The 15580-nt window shown below is 59.4% G+C and overlaps 1 protein-coding gene across 2 annotated transcripts; it reads left to right on the top strand.

Annotated features, from left to right (window-relative positions):
* Nucleotides 1-4304: 4304 nt before the first annotated feature.
* On the top strand, nt 4305-14118 carry Cbx6 (chromobox 6). Of its 2 annotated transcripts, none has more exons than XM_069999555.1 (5): nt 4305-4482; nt 4671-4714; nt 4805-4870; nt 4997-5063; nt 9251-14118. In XM_069999555.1, the coding sequence occupies exons 1-5, from the start codon at nt 4414-4416 to the stop codon at nt 10163-10165; spliced, it is 1161 nt and encodes a 386-aa protein (XP_069855656.1). In that variant the 5' UTR covers nt 4305-4413; the 3' UTR covers nt 10166-14118. The 2 variants fall into 2 exon arrangements, with proteins under 2 accessions (XP_069855656.1, XP_069855655.1); XM_069999554.1 differs by having other exon boundaries at nt 9197-14118.
* Nucleotides 14119-15580: the final 1462 nt, after the last annotated feature.

Here is a 15580-nt window from a genome sequence, read left to right as displayed (position 1 = left end):
AAAAGAAAAAAAGGTGGAGGGCGGATGGGGGCGTGACTCCATCTGTCGAGAGCCTATCCTTCAGTTCAAATCCCGAGTACTGATAAAATTAAACAACATACGTGTGTGTATGAGTATGTGTGAGTATGCATCACTCTCTCCTGAGATATAAGCTGGCTTACACACACACACACACACAACACACACACACACACAATACCAGTAACAGACCTACTATGTGTATGTGCCTGATGTTCTTTTCTTTTTTTTTTTTTCCTGGGCCTGGGCGCTGTCCCTCAGCTCTTCAGCTCAAGGCTAGTGCTCTACCACTTGAGCCACAGCGCCACTTCCGCTTTTTCTGCTTATGTGGTGCTGAGGAATCGAACCCAAGGCCTCATGCATGCAAGGCAAGCACTCTACCACTGAGCCACCTTTCCAGCCCTGTCTGATGCTTTTGATGTTGTCATATGAAGTATGGTCCTCAGACAGTTCTACAAGGTAGAAGCGATCTTCTCCATTTTAGAAATGAGGAAAACTGAGGCACAGATTAGCTGAGAACTCTAAGCTCAGATGGCACCTACGTGCCAGGTGCCTTTCTCTGCCTCTCCTGTCCCTCTCTGTCTCTCTCTGACTCTTATCTCTCTCTCTCTCTCCGCCTCTATCTCTCTCTCTACCTCTCTCTGTCCCTCTCTGCCTCCATCTCTCTCTGCCTCTCTCTGCCTCTGTCTCTCTCTGCCTCTGTCTGCTTCTCTGCCTCTGTCTGCCTCTCTCTTTACTGAGCATCCTTGAGTCTCCTCCCCTTGCCATTCCCAGAGCCCAGTGGGCAGTGAGGGAGGGAGGGAGACACCACTGTGTGTTTGCTGGCTCTGAACCCCCCCCAATCCCTTCTACAACAGTCCCCATTCATGTATCCCACAAATCACTCACTGGTTAGCTCATAAAGGTTTGACCCCCTAAATCCCACAGGTGCCCTTGTGGAAGACCTGGTCCCTGAAACCTGAAGCTTTACAGAGGAGCCATGTCCTGTGGGGACCACTCCTGATTGTTGTAACAATAGCTGTGAGTCCCCCCTGCAGGTCGCTTGTCACTCCTCCACCCAGGGTGGGGAGTCAAAATCCCCATCCTCAAATCTGCCTGGCCTCTTTCTTTCCTTTAACCCCCACATGTATAGTTAGTATCCGATGTGTGCCACCACATCTGCTTGTTGAAGTTGAGGCTGGCCTCCAAAAGCAATCCTCCTGATCACAGCCCCTTACATAGCTGGGATTACAGAAGTCAAACATCATTCTGGTGTTTTCAGTGACCATGTAGGTGTCTCACACTAAGAATCTGTTCCATAGCACAGGCTTACATGCAGTGTGCTCTCCCTGGGAGTCCACTCATTCAGGGAAGGAGATTCCCCCCCCCCCTTCCCTTGTGGCAATAACCATCATTGGAGCTATGGCTTGTGGGGGGGGGAGGGAGAGGGAGAAGGAAGAAGGGAGGAAGGAAGGGAGGGAGGGAAGGAGGGAGAGAGGACTCTTTTTTCCCCTCATGAAATGGAAGTGATCTTCTCCAAGGGTTCAATATCTCAGGATTGGCTTCTAGAGGTCTACAAATACCTCAGATACTTTGAGTGGCTGAGCACCAGTGGCTTATGCCTGTAAGAGGAATGCAGTTCGAAGCCAGCCCCAGCAGAAAAGTCCTTGAGACTCTTCTCTCCAGTGAACCAGTAGAAGGCTGGAAGGAAGTGGAGGTGTGGCTCCAGGGGTAGAGTGTCAGCCTGGAGTGAAATCGTTCAGAGACAGCATACCCAGGCTGAGCAGACCCTGAGTTCAAGCCTCAGGACCAGCACACAAGACGAATTTTTTTGAGTGAACCCAGACCTAGCCATTTTCAAAATACTATGAGCCACTAAAAATGGCCACCATGTTGAAGTTAAAAAAAAATAACTAAGAGGCAGAGAGAATGGGAGGGGAAAGTGTCCTTGGCGCAACAGCGGTCCCAAGGAGACCCCCATTGCTGCCACAGCTTGGGACAAAGTTCAACTTCCTGCAGTACTCAAGGCCCTCCCCTAGGAAGGCCTAGCCCAAGCCCCAGCTGATGTGAAGGCTCCTCAGTCCCTCAAACACAGCCATACAAAAGCCAGAGATGACCCTCCCGCCTGGAGGACCCTTTCAGCACTAGGAGGCCAATTCCAGGTTCAGTTAAGGCTGTTGCCATGTGCAGACTGTCCCCCAGGATTCACTGGACTCAACACAATCACAAGGGTCCCTTGGAGGAAGGTCAACCAGCCAGAGGAAAAGCAAAGTGATGGCAGCCACAGCTGAGTGACAAAGTCACCAGCCAATGAATAATAGCAGCTTCTAGAAGCTGGATGACACAGGAGCAGGTTCTCTTGGAGAGCCCCCAGCAGGAACCAGGGCTCCCTGGAGCAACACTTCAGCTCCATGACACTGATTTGGGACTCCTGACCTTCAACTCATAATACATCTGTGTCATCTTAAACCACTAGGCCTCGTGGCAATTGGTTATAGCAGCAACATGAAACTAATTCATGTTTATTTAACACTTGAGACACACGATGTGGTAGGTAACTTTCTCATTAAATGCCATCTTTGTTTCTGGAAGGTTTAACACAAGATGGGTCATTTTTGTTGTTTGTTTTTGTTGCTGTTGTTTTTTCTTTGGGGATTTGAACCACTCACAGCCCTTGCTCTTGTTCAGTTGGTGCTTGACCAGTATGGCTTTTTTGCTAGTTATTGGAGATGGAATCTCAAGGATGTTTCTGCCTGGGTTGCCTTTGAACTGACATCCTCCAGATCTCAGCCTCCTGAGTGCCTAGGATTTATAGACATGATGCACAATGAGTGGCTATGCAAGCTGGATCCTTCCCTCTGCCCTCCTGGGCTGGCTGCATACACCTGCAGGCTCATACACCGGCATACATCACCTGTCCACCCAACCCTATCCTCTCCTCCAGGTGGGCAGCTCCATCTTTATACCAGGATTCAGCTCCAGCTAGCCACTGAATAGCTATTTTTCTCAGGACCGTAAAGATCTTCAGGCAAGGCCAGGGATCTCTCTTAAGGTAATACATTTGATGTGGTCGCTGTGAAACTTGCAAGAACTCAGGGCTGCAGCAGAGAAACGTACAAATCTTTCTCAATAAACAATGGCAGGGAGAGAGGAACCTCCCTCCCCAGGTCGCAGTGGCATGACATTGATGTCCAAGACAGCAACTGAATAACAGTGTAAATAAAAAATTAACTATGTAATGTGTCATGTATGTAACGTGACACAGGCGTGTGTCTGGCCCTGAAGAACGGAGGGGCGAGAAGACTGTAGAGACACAGGAGCAAGCGTTTTATTCAGATGACGGAGCGTGGCTTCCTAAGATCTGCACGCGTTATTAATGTTTAGAACAAGACTATTGTCGTAGTGGGAAATCAAGTGTAAACGAGTTCAAAAACAAAAGGAATGGCAGGTTTCGCGTCCCCACCCCAGACGGAAAGCGGGGGGTCCGGCCTCCCCGGGAGCAATGGCGGAGCCCTCGGGGAAGGGCGGGCCGGGGAAAGCGGGGAAGACGCCGCTGTGACCCGAGGGTGGCTCCGCCGAGCGACCCCCGGGTGACCCGCTGGGACGCACCCCGGGGTGCAGGCCCCGCGCGCCTCCGCCGCCTCCGGGCGAGGGCAGGTGCCGGCCCCGCCCGCGGCCCGGCCGGAGACGCGGCGCCCGGCTCCCCGCCGGCGCCCCGGGCCTGCTGCACCCCCGGGCCTGCGGTGGCGTTTTTGTTTTAACTCATGTGAACTGGTTACAAAACCGTACTCCCACGGACACATAAATAATGGATCGGGGACGGGGGCGGCGGGGTCTGAAGGAAAGTCCCGCAAGGCTTGGCACGGCCACGCGAATGTATTTCTGCTGTATCATATTTAACTATTTGCAAACTTCCCGGGGAGGATGCGCAGCCACTGCGGAGACCCGCGGGCTCCGGGCGCTTCTCCATCCGGGACCTGACACGACCTTGCGTGGGGGGGTAGGGGATCCGAAGGAGGGGAAAGGGTGGCAGCGCTCGGGGAGCGGAGCAAGAAGATGAAGGCAATGTACGGCTGCAGTGCGTCTCTCCCAGCTGGGCACCAGCCAGGCATCCAGCAAGCCAGGCCCGCGCCCTGCTTTCCCGCCGCCCGGCAAGGCCCCTTTAAGAGCCAGCGCGCGCCCCCGCCCCGCCAGCGCTCTCTTTCCCTAGCAACCGCCCCGAGGGAGGGGGAGGTCCGTGGCAACGGTGCGCTGGCCGGCCGGGTCACGTGACGGCCCACAGCTGGAGCGCGCGCGCGCGCGCACATCCTACCGCGCCCGCCCGCCGGGGCCTGAGCGCTGCGGCGCGTGCGCGAGCGGTGCAGCACCGGCCGCGGGAGCCGGGAGTATTATGGGCTGTGGGTGCCGCCGAACAAGATGGAGCTGTCTGCCGTGGGCGAGCGGGTCTTCGCGGCCGAGTCCATCATCAAGCGGCGGGTCCGCAAGGTGAGCCTCCGCCCCGGGCGGGCCTCGGCTTCCCCGAGGCCGGGCCCAGGTCCCCCGGGGGCCCTCGGATCGCAGCGGTCCCGCTAGCCCGGCTCCGCGGCCACCCCCCGCGCCGCCGCCTCCCGGGTCCCCGCATCCTTCCCAACCCCCTCTTTCCCCCCCTCTTCTCCTCCCTTTCTGTCTCGCAGGGACGCATCGAGTACCTGGTGAAATGGAAGGGGTGGGCGATCAAGTGAGTGTGGGGCCCGGGGGGGCGCCCGGGCGGGGGGCGCGGGGCGCTGCCGCCGGGTCTCACGCTGGGCTCTGCACGGGGACCCGGCAGGTACAGCACCTGGGAGCCCGAGGAGAACATTCTGGACGCGCGGCTCATCGCGGCCTTCGAGCAGAAGTGAGTGTCCCCCCCTTCCTCCCCCCCTTCCCCGCGCCGGGCCGCGAGCGGGCCCGGGACGGGGGTCCCCGACCCTCCCCGACCCCCCGACCCGCTCTTCCTAATCTGTGGGTCTCTCCGCTGCAGGGAGCGGGAACGTGAGCTGTATGGGCCCAAGAAGAGGGGACCCAAGCCCAAAACTTTCCTCCTGAAGGTAACCTGGCCCAGCCCCAGCAAGCCCCATCGCGGGCCCCCGGCCCCGGCGCCGCGCGGGGCCTGGAAGGGAGGGACAACCCCGCTGCCTCTGCCTTACAGAGGGAGCCCCAGCCGGGCAAGAGGGGTGGGGTTGTGAGCCCCCCCCGCCAGCTCCAGCGAGGGGCCTGGGAGAGGGGATCGCTCATCCTGATGACGAGGCCCGGCTCTGGAGGCCGGGGGGGGGGCAGGCGAGGGGGGCCGTGAAGCAGGTGGGGGTGCCACGCGAGGAGGTCGCAGGGAGGCTGTCCCAGCCCGGGAGACCGCTCATCCCCCCCAGCCGTAGGCACTCAGGGGTGTGTGCCCCGGAGCCAGGGGCAGAGTGGGCGCACCTCCTGGCAGGGCGCCCGGGGAGACACGAGGGCCACCTGCGCCCCGGCTGCCCAACTCCTCTCAGGAGGAATTCTGCGCACCACACCTCGCTCCGAGGCCTAATCTGAATTTCATCTTAAAACCGTGTCAACCTGAGTGTGTTCACACACCTAGGCCCGGGCCTCCTCCGACTTCAGGGTCCTGAGCCTCAGTTTACCCCTCCCCCCCCCGCCTCTATTTCTGCGGATTCTAATAAGGATTGCAAGACGTGGTGAAGCATAGCCTGTTTTTCTTGGCAGAGGGAGGGAAGAATTTCCAGAGGAAGCCATCTTGGGGGTTGGGGTATTTATTTAATTTGATGAGAAAAAGAACAGCGTCTGGGGAGACAGCCCAAGGGGTCCGTCCCGTGCGAAGCTGCAGGTGTGACGCCCCGAGTCACCTCAAGTCTCCCCCAAAGGCCAGAGGTCCCAGAGCCCCTCCCCACTGGACAGCTGGCGATTCTGTGGCATTTGGCACCAGAAGAATAGGGAGGACTCTGAGGGAGGAAAGGCTGCAGAATGCAGAACCTCCAAGTGTCCGTTCCTCCCCAAGGCTCCCAGCCCAGTGCGGGGTGGGGTGGCCCCGGGCCCGACCGCCTCCCGCCCCGAGGAAGGACGGTGCATGTGTTAGGGTTTGCTTTGGGTCTTGAAGCAGAAACGGGGGGGGGTGTTTTCCAGAAATCCGCATTCCTATAACGCTCCCCCGCCCCAACCCCATCCCGCCCCGCCCCACCCCACCCCCTGGACCCCTGGACCGTGCTGCCTCTAACGGGTCTCGGAGCCGCCTTAACCCTGGCGCCTGCCCGGAGGGGGGGTGGGCGGAGCAGCTGGACGGCCCGGGGGCGGTGTGACAGCTCTCGGCACAGCTGGGGCGCCCCCTAGCGGCCACGCGGGTGATGGCTGGGTTCAGTTTACAGTTCCTGAGCTGCCTAGGAGCCAACAGTGCAGAGCATGGGTTACAACCTCCTTTGAGTCTCTCAACAGTCCCGTGGAGTGAGGCTCATTAGTCCCACTGCACAGATGGGAGCAGTCAGGGATCCAGAGAGGGGAAGTGACTTGCCTGAGATCTTGCCACCCAGCTTCCTGGCTGGGGAATATTTGTCAGGATCAGGAAAGAAGATGGGTACACAAGGAATAAAAAGGCTACAGAGTTGGTAGGTGGGGCTGGATGGCAGCACCCCGATATAGACCTCACAGGACAGGTAGCACAGGAGTGACAGCTGTTTATTTATTTTTTGTTCGTCATGGGGCTTGAACTCAGGGCCTGGGCATTGTCCCTGAGCTTTTGTGTTCAAGGTTAGTGCTCTATCACATTGAGCCATAGTGCCACTTCTGGTATTCTGGTGGCTAGCTGGAAATAAGAGTCTCATGGACTTTGCTGCCTGGGCTTGCTTCGAACCATGATTCTCAGATCTCAGCTAGGATAACAGGTGTGAGTCACTGCCACCTAGCAACAGGGCTGTTTGTAAGGAGCTGCAAGGACAGCCTGGCCCAAATCTGCTGCTCTGTGATTCAGAGAACCTATGGCAGGCCAGCAAATTGCACTTGGTGTTTTCTGGCAGGAACTAGCCTGAAGGGAATGGAAGCCTGAGAGGGAGAACCTGTTAGCCCCCTCTTAAGCCTGAAAAAAAGAGACCAGAGAGGTCAAGTAACTTTTCCACAGTCACAGACTCCCCATCAGTCTAGATACTAACTACCTGTCACCCCACAAGAGCACAGTAAACATTTTGGCTTACAATTACTTTTTAACTCACCAGGCCCAGGTCCTACCTTCAAGGAATTCTCAACCTGGGGAGAAATATATATATATATATATATATATATTTTTTTTTTTTTTTTTTTTTTTTGCCAGTCATGGGGCCTGAGCTCTGGGCCTGGGCGCTGTCCCTCAGCTCTTCAGCTCAAGGCTAGTGCTCTACCACTTGAGCCACAGCGCCACTTCTGGCTTTTTCTGCTTATGTGGTGCTGAGGAATCGAACCCAGGGCCTCATGCATGCAAGGCAAGCACTCTACCACTGAGCCACCTTCCCAGCCCAGAAATATGTATTAATGATCATAGAAGTAATAGGAATTATCATGTTTCTCAAAGGAAGTTTGTGAAGTACATGCTAGCAGATTGCTCAGGAGCCCAACACTCATGAATAAGTGCAGCATGAACGGGCATCCACGCATGCGCTTAGCACGTGCCCTGCGCTCGTGGCGGGTACCTGCAATAGGACCCAGCTTGTCAGGCTAAAGAAAACCTGAGCTTTTCCCTGCCTTAGTCTGGGAAGGAAGGAGGAGCCCAGTCCCTGGGTTGCCATGGTAGCTGGCAACACTGGTTTGTGTGCTGCCACCTAGTGGCCAATGGGATTGTTGACCAGCAACCTCAGGACACCCCAGTCTGGGTGGGAAAGACCAGGTGGCATTCAGGTGTTTTTCTCCCAGGGGCTTGTGAGGGCCATATGCCAAAGACATCCTCAGTCAGCAGGTACAGCCACCTGGGGGCTGTGGCCAGACATTCTCATCTTGTCTGAAGTGGTGTAGGGGCTGCCTCCTGGATGCTGCAGATGGAAGATGGATAGGCCCCCAAACGCAGTTTCTACTTCTGGATTCTAACTGGCTGTAGGAATGTGTCCTTCCTCTCTGCCCTCACTGTGCCACCTGGATGGAGGCAGTCACCACCTAGCCCTCAGGCTCGGCCCCCTACCGTGCAGTCAGTCCTCCACCATTGCCTTCACCTCAGACCCTGCCTTTGCGGACCCGGCCTCTGGGATTGCCTGCACACTGGGCACCCAGTGAGGACCCAAGTCCAGTTCCCTATCAGGGCTGGCCTGGGCACTGCGTGACGCTATCACTCTTCTCCCGCCTGTTGTCCCTCCATGAGAACACAGGCCTCTCGTGGAGGGCTGCGTGTGTGCAGGCCCCAGCTGCTCACCATGGAGGAGGACAGCTTGTGAGCCCTTCAGAGCCCCAAGCCCTCTCTCCGTGCCCCGTGTAGAAGGGGTGAGCTGGCTGGAACCTGGGGTCTCCTCAGTGCCCTGTCACGCCCCAGGTGTCAGGAGGTAGCGGCTGACCTGGGGCTGGAACGACAGCTGGGCTCTGGCTGTCACAGGCCTCTGCTCTGTCATCCTGTCCTCAGGCCATCTTGGCAGGGAGTGGAGCATGGAAAATGCCACATGTAGGCTTGTTCCTGCCAGTCCTGTCTAACCAGGTTCAATTCTAGCCCAAGCTTCGAGGGGCAGGTTTTGGGATCTGTTAGGCAACAACTTGGGCAGACAGGTGAAGCAGACCCAGGAGGACAAGGACAGTGGCTGGAGATAGAGGAGGGGCCCCAAGGGTGGAGCCCCTGCAGAGAGATGGAGGTCCTCTGGGGAGGCAGGTTGGAGCTGGAGTTTAGTCAAGCCAGGGCAAGATGGCATGGTGGTACCCAGGACTCTGCAAGTAGGTGGCTAGAGCTGGAGAGTCCACCCCACCCCACCCCATCCCAGAGGATCAGTCCCTGGAGGAGTCCCAGGCTGGGCAGAGAAGAGGCTGGGCAGGGGCTGCCCTCGGGGTGCAGGCTCCTAACAGCCCTGTAGCTGTCCCGGTCCCCAGGGAACCCGTACTGTGCCAGCGGGGGTCGCAGCCCCCCCACCCCCCCCAGCCCTGTTCCTTCAGTGAGTGGCGGCCTGCGTTTCACTGGTCCCGCCCAGAACAGTCTCCAAGCCGAGGCCCGGCTGGCGCAGGGGCGCCCGGAGGTCCCACCACGCCCCTCTGCCCGCAGGCCCGGGCCCAGGCCGAGGCCCTCCGCATCAGTGATGTGCATTTCTCTGTCAAGCCGAGCGCCAGCGCCTCCTCGCCCAAGCTGCACTCCAGCGCCGCCGTGCACCGGCTCAAGAAGGACATCCGCCGCTGCCACCGCATGTCCCGCCGGCCCCTGCCGCGCCCGGACCCGCAGGGGGGCAGCCCGGGCCTGCGCCCGCCCATCTCGCCCTTCTCGGAGACCGTGCGCATCATCAACCGCAAGGTGAAGCCGCGCGAGCCCAAGCGCAGCCGCGTCATCCTCAACCTGAAGGTGATCGACAAGGGCCCGGCGGGCGGCGCGGGCGGCGCGGGCGCGCTGGCCCGCCCCAGCGTGCCCTCCCGCAATCGCGTCATCGGCAAGAGCAAGAAGTTCAGCGACAGCATCCTCCGCACCCAGATCCGCCACATGAAGTTCGGCGCCTTCGCCCTGTACAAGCCCCCGCCCGCGCCCCTGTCCTCCCCGGCGTCCGCGCCCGCGGGCAAGGCCGAGGGCCCCGGCCTGCGCCTGCCCGCGCCCGCCCTGCCCGCGCCCTACGACGCCCGCAGCTCCGGCTCCTCCGGCTGCCCCTCCCCCGCGCCGCTGCCCCCCGACCCCGACGACGCGCCCCCCAAGCTGCTCCCCGAGACCCTGAGCCCCGCCGGCCCCGGCTGGCGGGAGCCCGAGGTGCTGGACCTGTCCGTCCCGCCCGAGGCCCCGGGCCGGCGGGCGCCTGCGGACGCGGGCCAGGCTCCGCCCCCCGCCGCCGCCGCGGGAGCCGCCTCCGAGCCCGAGGCTGGGGACTGGCGCCCCGAGATGTCCCCCTGCTCCAACGTGGTTGTCACCGACGTCACCAGCAACCTCCTGACGGTCACCATCAAGGAGTTCTGCAACCCCGAGGATTTTGAGAAGGTGGCGGCTGGGGTGACGGGTGCTGCCGGGGGCGCGGGCGGCGGCGGGGTGAGCAAGTGAGGACCCCCCCCTCCCCAGGGCGCCCGCCCCGCGCGCCCACCTGTCTGCCTGTGCTTTGCTTGTCTCAGACGGCTTGGGGCTGGCCCTGGGATGGGATGGGATGGGATGGGCAGGTGGCCCCCAGAGCGCCCCGGGGGGCCGGGCAGCCCTAGGCTGGGTGAGGGCAGGGGTGGGGCACACCCCCAAAAGTGCTCCCTCCTGTCTGTCAGGCAGCGTCCCTGCCTGTGCGCAGTGACGCCCCCGAAGCCAGGGTTCACCTGCTCACCTCCCACCCCATCTCTCCCTAGCTTGCTTCTTGCTCTCGTGTACAGCATCTGATCTCGGTGCTACCCCAGCAGCGTCGGGGCTCGTTGGGGACCCTGCGGGCACTGCGGGCACAGTCCCATGCACGGCTTCCTGTGCATGGCAGCGACCCCCGAGAGCGAGGGCTCCGGCCGCACACAGCCCCGCCCTCCACACCAGCGTGGCCCCAGGTCCACTGCTCCGGGCTGCCCGCTTCTGGACCAGGCCCAAGCAGACCCCTTTGTGCCCCCCACCCTCCCTGTCTTTGGGAAGGCCCTCTTGAAGGTCTGAGGGGCTGGCTGAGATCCACCAGAGGTGCTACCGGAGCCTGTTGTGGAAGCGCAGAGCTGTGTGTGTACCTGCTCCTTGGCCTGCTTTTATGTGGCTTCGCATGTGCATTGGATGCTGGGTGCCCGCTTTTCCATTGCTCAGCTCAGGGTGGCTAGAGGCTCATCAAGGGGTGGTCTGGGCCTCCCTCTCCCTCCCAGTCCAGGTGTCCTGGGTGTTCTGAGCCCCCGGAGCCCTCTCGTTGGGGGTGGTCAGCCCGGTAGCTGGCCCTTCACTGCCCATGTGGCATGGGGGGGATGATGGTAGGTAGGGAGTATTCCAGCCCCCCATTCCTCCTCAAGTTTGGGGGGAGAGGGAGGAGGCCTGGACATCTGGGGGGCTCCGGCTTCTCCCACCCCTCTCGATTGCTTCTGACCACCGGGGCATTCTCCCAGCCCGAGGCCCCCCCCCCTCCCCCCCGCGCCCTGGCAGGAGCTGTGTCCTTGACCGCCAGGGAGGAGAGGCATGCTGGCGTCCGCGGCAAAGACCAAAGCCCCGCTGTAGACCAGGCACAGGAGGGCGGGCAGGCCAGAGAGCACCAAGGAGCCTGTCCAGGAGCGTGAGGCTGCCTCCCTCCAGGCAGGGTGGAGGCCGCTGCCCAAGATCCCCTCGGGCATGGATGGCACATCCCTGCGGGTGTAGCTTCTGGTGTGCGTGGCCGTGGGTACACCGTCCAGTGGCTCGCTCTCCAAAGGCAGGTGGGAGGAGAAAGGGAACAGCGCAGATGATTGACAGCACCTTGGTCCTTAGGGGAGGGCCTTGCTCAGCCCCCTGCCAGGAGCTCAGCCTGGGTATACAACAGGGCCCCCCACCCCCACAGGGTTAGAGGGTGACACTCCTGAGACACCCCCTCCTCCCCCATCTTACCCTTGGTGTTAGCTCCGAGACCGTCCAAGTGCCAATTGGCTTTTCCCCAAAATAAGGGCTGGTGTTTCTCCTCTGCCCACAGAGGCGATTTCTCCCCGCCCCCTCCCCAGGCGCACGCCGCCTGGTGCCAGTTACAGGTGTTTGCAGAGACCATAGAAATGTGTTTTCCTGAGAGTCTGTGTCATTCGTGACTTTTTTTTGTAAAGAAATTGTGTTTTCACAGGTGATTTTATGACAGGAAAGTGAAAGAATTAGTTTTGCAAAAAAGAAAAAAAAGCAAAAAAAAAAAAAAAAAGAGGAAAAAAATAGAAAAAAAAATTCCTAAGGGAGAGGGGAGAGAGCTATTTAAAGAGAACCAAGTAACGCTGTGATTGCACAGGTGGGGAGCAGGGGGCAGGGGGGAAGGGAGTTGGCAGCCTTGGGGTGAGGTCTGGGCCTGGCCTGTGGGGAGGCCCAGGGATGGAGGCTCCAGCGAGACTGGGCCGCTGGCCCCTCCGTCCCTCTGGGGCTCCAGGTGGGTTGAGCCTTCCTTGCCTGCCACTGCAGTCCTTGTACAGAGGGAAGGCTGAGAGCCAGGCCCAAAGGACCAAGGGGAAGCTGGGGCAAATGGAGCTGAGGCTTGGGAGGGGTGGGGGCCGCCAGGGCTGGCTCCAGGAAGGCTGGGTGAGGAGAGTTTGCTGGCTTGCTTTCACCTCCATTCCTTTGCCAACTTGTGGGGCCTACCACCGTGGTTCCTAGTTGGCAGCTTCCTATCCCCATCCCTCCCCCCCCCTTGCCCCGCCCAAAGACCTTGACACCCCTGAGTTTGTCTGGCTGGGGAAGGGCCTGGGGCTTGAGGGGCAAGTGGTAGGCTCCTTAGGTGGTAGCCGACTGGGGTTAGCTGGGGAGAAGGGAAGGCCTTTCACCTGGTGGGTTGTTGCCCTGGGCCACTGGACCCCAAGTCACGTGTGCCCAGCTCCCCTGGAGACCCAAAGCAGGCCCACTCAGCCCCCTGACACCCCCACACCTCCCGCGCACACTTGTAGGGATCACCTGCCCCTTGCTGCTTTTCCATTTGCTTAATTACCAAGCAGAAGTTGCAATCTGGTTTGCTTTATTTTTGTATGTGAGGTAACACCCTCGGCCTGCTCCTGGGTGGGCTTCGATCGCGTTTCCATGGAGCCCTCCACACCCGGGCGTCTCCAGCTTGAGATGGAACACTGGGCCTGTTCTTGACCTCCATGTGCCCCTCTGTGAAAGGGGTTTGCTGGGCAGCCAGGCCTTGGCATGAGGCCCTCTGGTGCTCCACTCTGGTGCTCCACATTGCTGGCTCCCTAGACTCAGTAGGAGGAGGGGGCAAAGGTGCTTCCGGGGCTGTGAGACTAGGCCTCAGGCTGCCCTGGCCTTTGGGGAGTTGAGGGGTCCCAGAGCTGGGTCAGCTGACAGGCTTGGGCTGCCACCAGCCCTTCTGACCCTGGGACCCAAGAGAAGGCACCCCATTTCCTCACTTTTCTAGGCTTTGTTTTGGTTTGCACTTCGCCCATGCTGGATGGAGGGGCCTTGCTGGGCCGCTTCTGTCCTCTGTCTCGGGCTCCGTGCCCCCCCCCCCCTTGCATGGTTCAAGGAATCACTTTTTTTTTTTTCTTAAAGAAAAAGGAAGATGTTGAAGGGTTTGTTTTTCCTCTGCACCTCCTTTCAACTCAGAAGGCACAGAATCAGGGGTTAGCGCTCCAGGAGTGGGGCTCCCCGTTCCTCCCCCTTGCCAACGGTCACCAACATGCGGCAGCCGGGGGTGGAGGGGACCCTCATTTCTTGAAGGAGTCAGGACTCCCACAGTGAGTGCCTGCTGTATGCAGAGCATCAGCCAGGCAGTGCGGGGGGCGGGGGCTCGGAGTTCTGCAGGGGAGCCCACTTCCTTGGGGCCACTCAGAAGCGGGGTGCCCTGCCCGCCCTCGCCGGTGGGTGGATGGGAGGTACAGACTTACGTTGGTTTTAATTTAAACACAAAAGGCCTAAAGAAATATGTATCTTATAATTTTTTTTTAATTTTTCGCAAAGCTCATCTAATGACTTGTGCACGAATGAATTCTATATATATAAGATATACGTCTATAGCTCTATATGGGGGAGGGGCACTGTGTATTCTCTCTCGCGTTGCGTTTTAAAACGAAGCGTTGTTGCCTTTGTCTGTGGTTCAACCATCCAGCTCCCAGCTGGCTAAACTTTGCCTCCCGTGGTTAAAGATGGGGGTTTAGTAGGGCAGGAGAAGGCCGTGGGGGTGCTTCCCCCCTCCTCCCTGCCCCACCCTGGGGAAGACAGCCTATTTGGGGTGTGGGTTTGGTTTCGTTCCAGGTTTGGGGAACTCTGGGCCAGGGGAGGGCGGGTTCGTGCTGATGACTCTGTCTTGTACGTTTTGTTCTGCTGCTCAATATTGTATCGATGCCAGGAAAGGGGAGTGGAAGCCTCTTTCACCCCCAAATAAATTGTCACATTCCGAAGCGAAGGCCCAGCCCCCTTGGGTTGGGTGTGTCGGCCTCATCTCTTCCCCCCATCCCCCCTGCTCTGACTGGGGTCTTCTGGAAGCATCTGCCTGGTGGGAGAGGACGCGCCGGTCCATGCAGAGCCAGGCCCGATGGCAGCCTGGACGGTGATGAGCAGGCTGGCACGCAGCTGGGGGGCAGCCGCCATACCAGCACCCGCAGAGAGGAAGGGACGCCAGCTGTGAGCTCCATCCAGGGGCACCCCATGGCCTGGATAGGTATTTCTCTCCTTCCTCACCCATGACTGGCCTCTCCATGTCCCCCCCTTGCACCCCATAGTTGGAGCCTGTCTCATTTAGCAACACCTCCCTGGCCAGCAATCCGCAATCTTGCCTATACCTCATCCAGGTCTTCCACACCGGACCCCAGGGGGCAGAGCTCCCCCTGCAGGCCACCAGAGCGCTCTGCCCTCGGGACTGCCTGAGTCCTCATCCCCTCCGCCCCACCCTCTCCGCACGTGGTCTTGGGGGGCTGCCCCTCCCACTGTCCTGGCCCCACATCTCCCTGCTACTGACCTGGGGTCTGGTTCTTCCCCTCCCTGCAAGCGGAGCCTCGTCTCCCTCAAGTTCAGAACTTGCAGCCAGCACACAGCAGGCCCTTGGCTCACCGACATCACCAAGCTCCCACCTCATCCAGCGCCACAGTGAGGTTCCTGCACAACCCAGCAGACTGGGGACCCAGGTGGATGCGTCCAGCTGCTGCAGCCCTGACAGTGGCGATGGAACGTGTCCCCCAGCCTGAGATGCCATTGTCCCGTCTCAAATCCTGCCACCACTGAGCTGCTATGGCTGAGGCTGATGGCCAACCATGGTGACAGTTGCCTGGTCCCCTGAGACAAGGCACCGGCCTACCTCTCCCAGGGATGGGCCAATGATTCTGTACAATTCAGGCTTGAGGGGCTGGGAAGGTGGCTCAGTGGTAGAGCGCTTGCCTTGCATGCATGAGGCCCTGGGTTCAATTCCTCAGCACCACATAAGCAGAAAAAGTCTGAAATGGCGCTGTGGATCAAGTGGTAGGGCGCTGGCCTTGAGCTGAAGAGCCGAGGGACAGCGCCCAGGCCCAGAGTTCAGGCCCCAGGACCCCTCCCAAAAAAAAAAGAAATCCAGGCTTGAGGAGGAGATGAGGAACGGAAGCTGAGATGGGCAAGAATGACTGTTTTTGCAAAACAACTTCATATTGTGTGTTTGTGTGTGCGTGCACACGCACATGAGAGAAAGCCAGGGAATTTAGTGTCTCCTACTCAGATTCCCTGTAACTTAGCCTGCGCCAGCCTCAAACCGTGATCTTTATGTCTCTGTAGCTGAGTAACTGAGTAGTCAGGCCCCACACACTTGCTTGTTCTTCAGATTGGGTCTCACAAACTTTGTGCCCATACTGGCCTTGAACAAATTCCTCCTCTTATCTCTCCCTTCCCCCACCC

The sequence above is a fragment of the Dipodomys merriami genome, unplaced genomic scaffold, assembly GCF_024711535.1.
Source record: "Dipodomys merriami isolate MVZ:Mamm:240054 unplaced genomic scaffold, mDipMer1.0.p SCAF_55, whole genome shotgun sequence".
Taxonomy (NCBI): Eukaryota; Metazoa; Chordata; class Mammalia; order Rodentia; family Heteromyidae; genus Dipodomys; species Dipodomys merriami.
The sequence above is the reverse complement of the archived record's forward strand: the minus strand, read 5'-3'. Positions and strand labels throughout refer to the sequence as shown.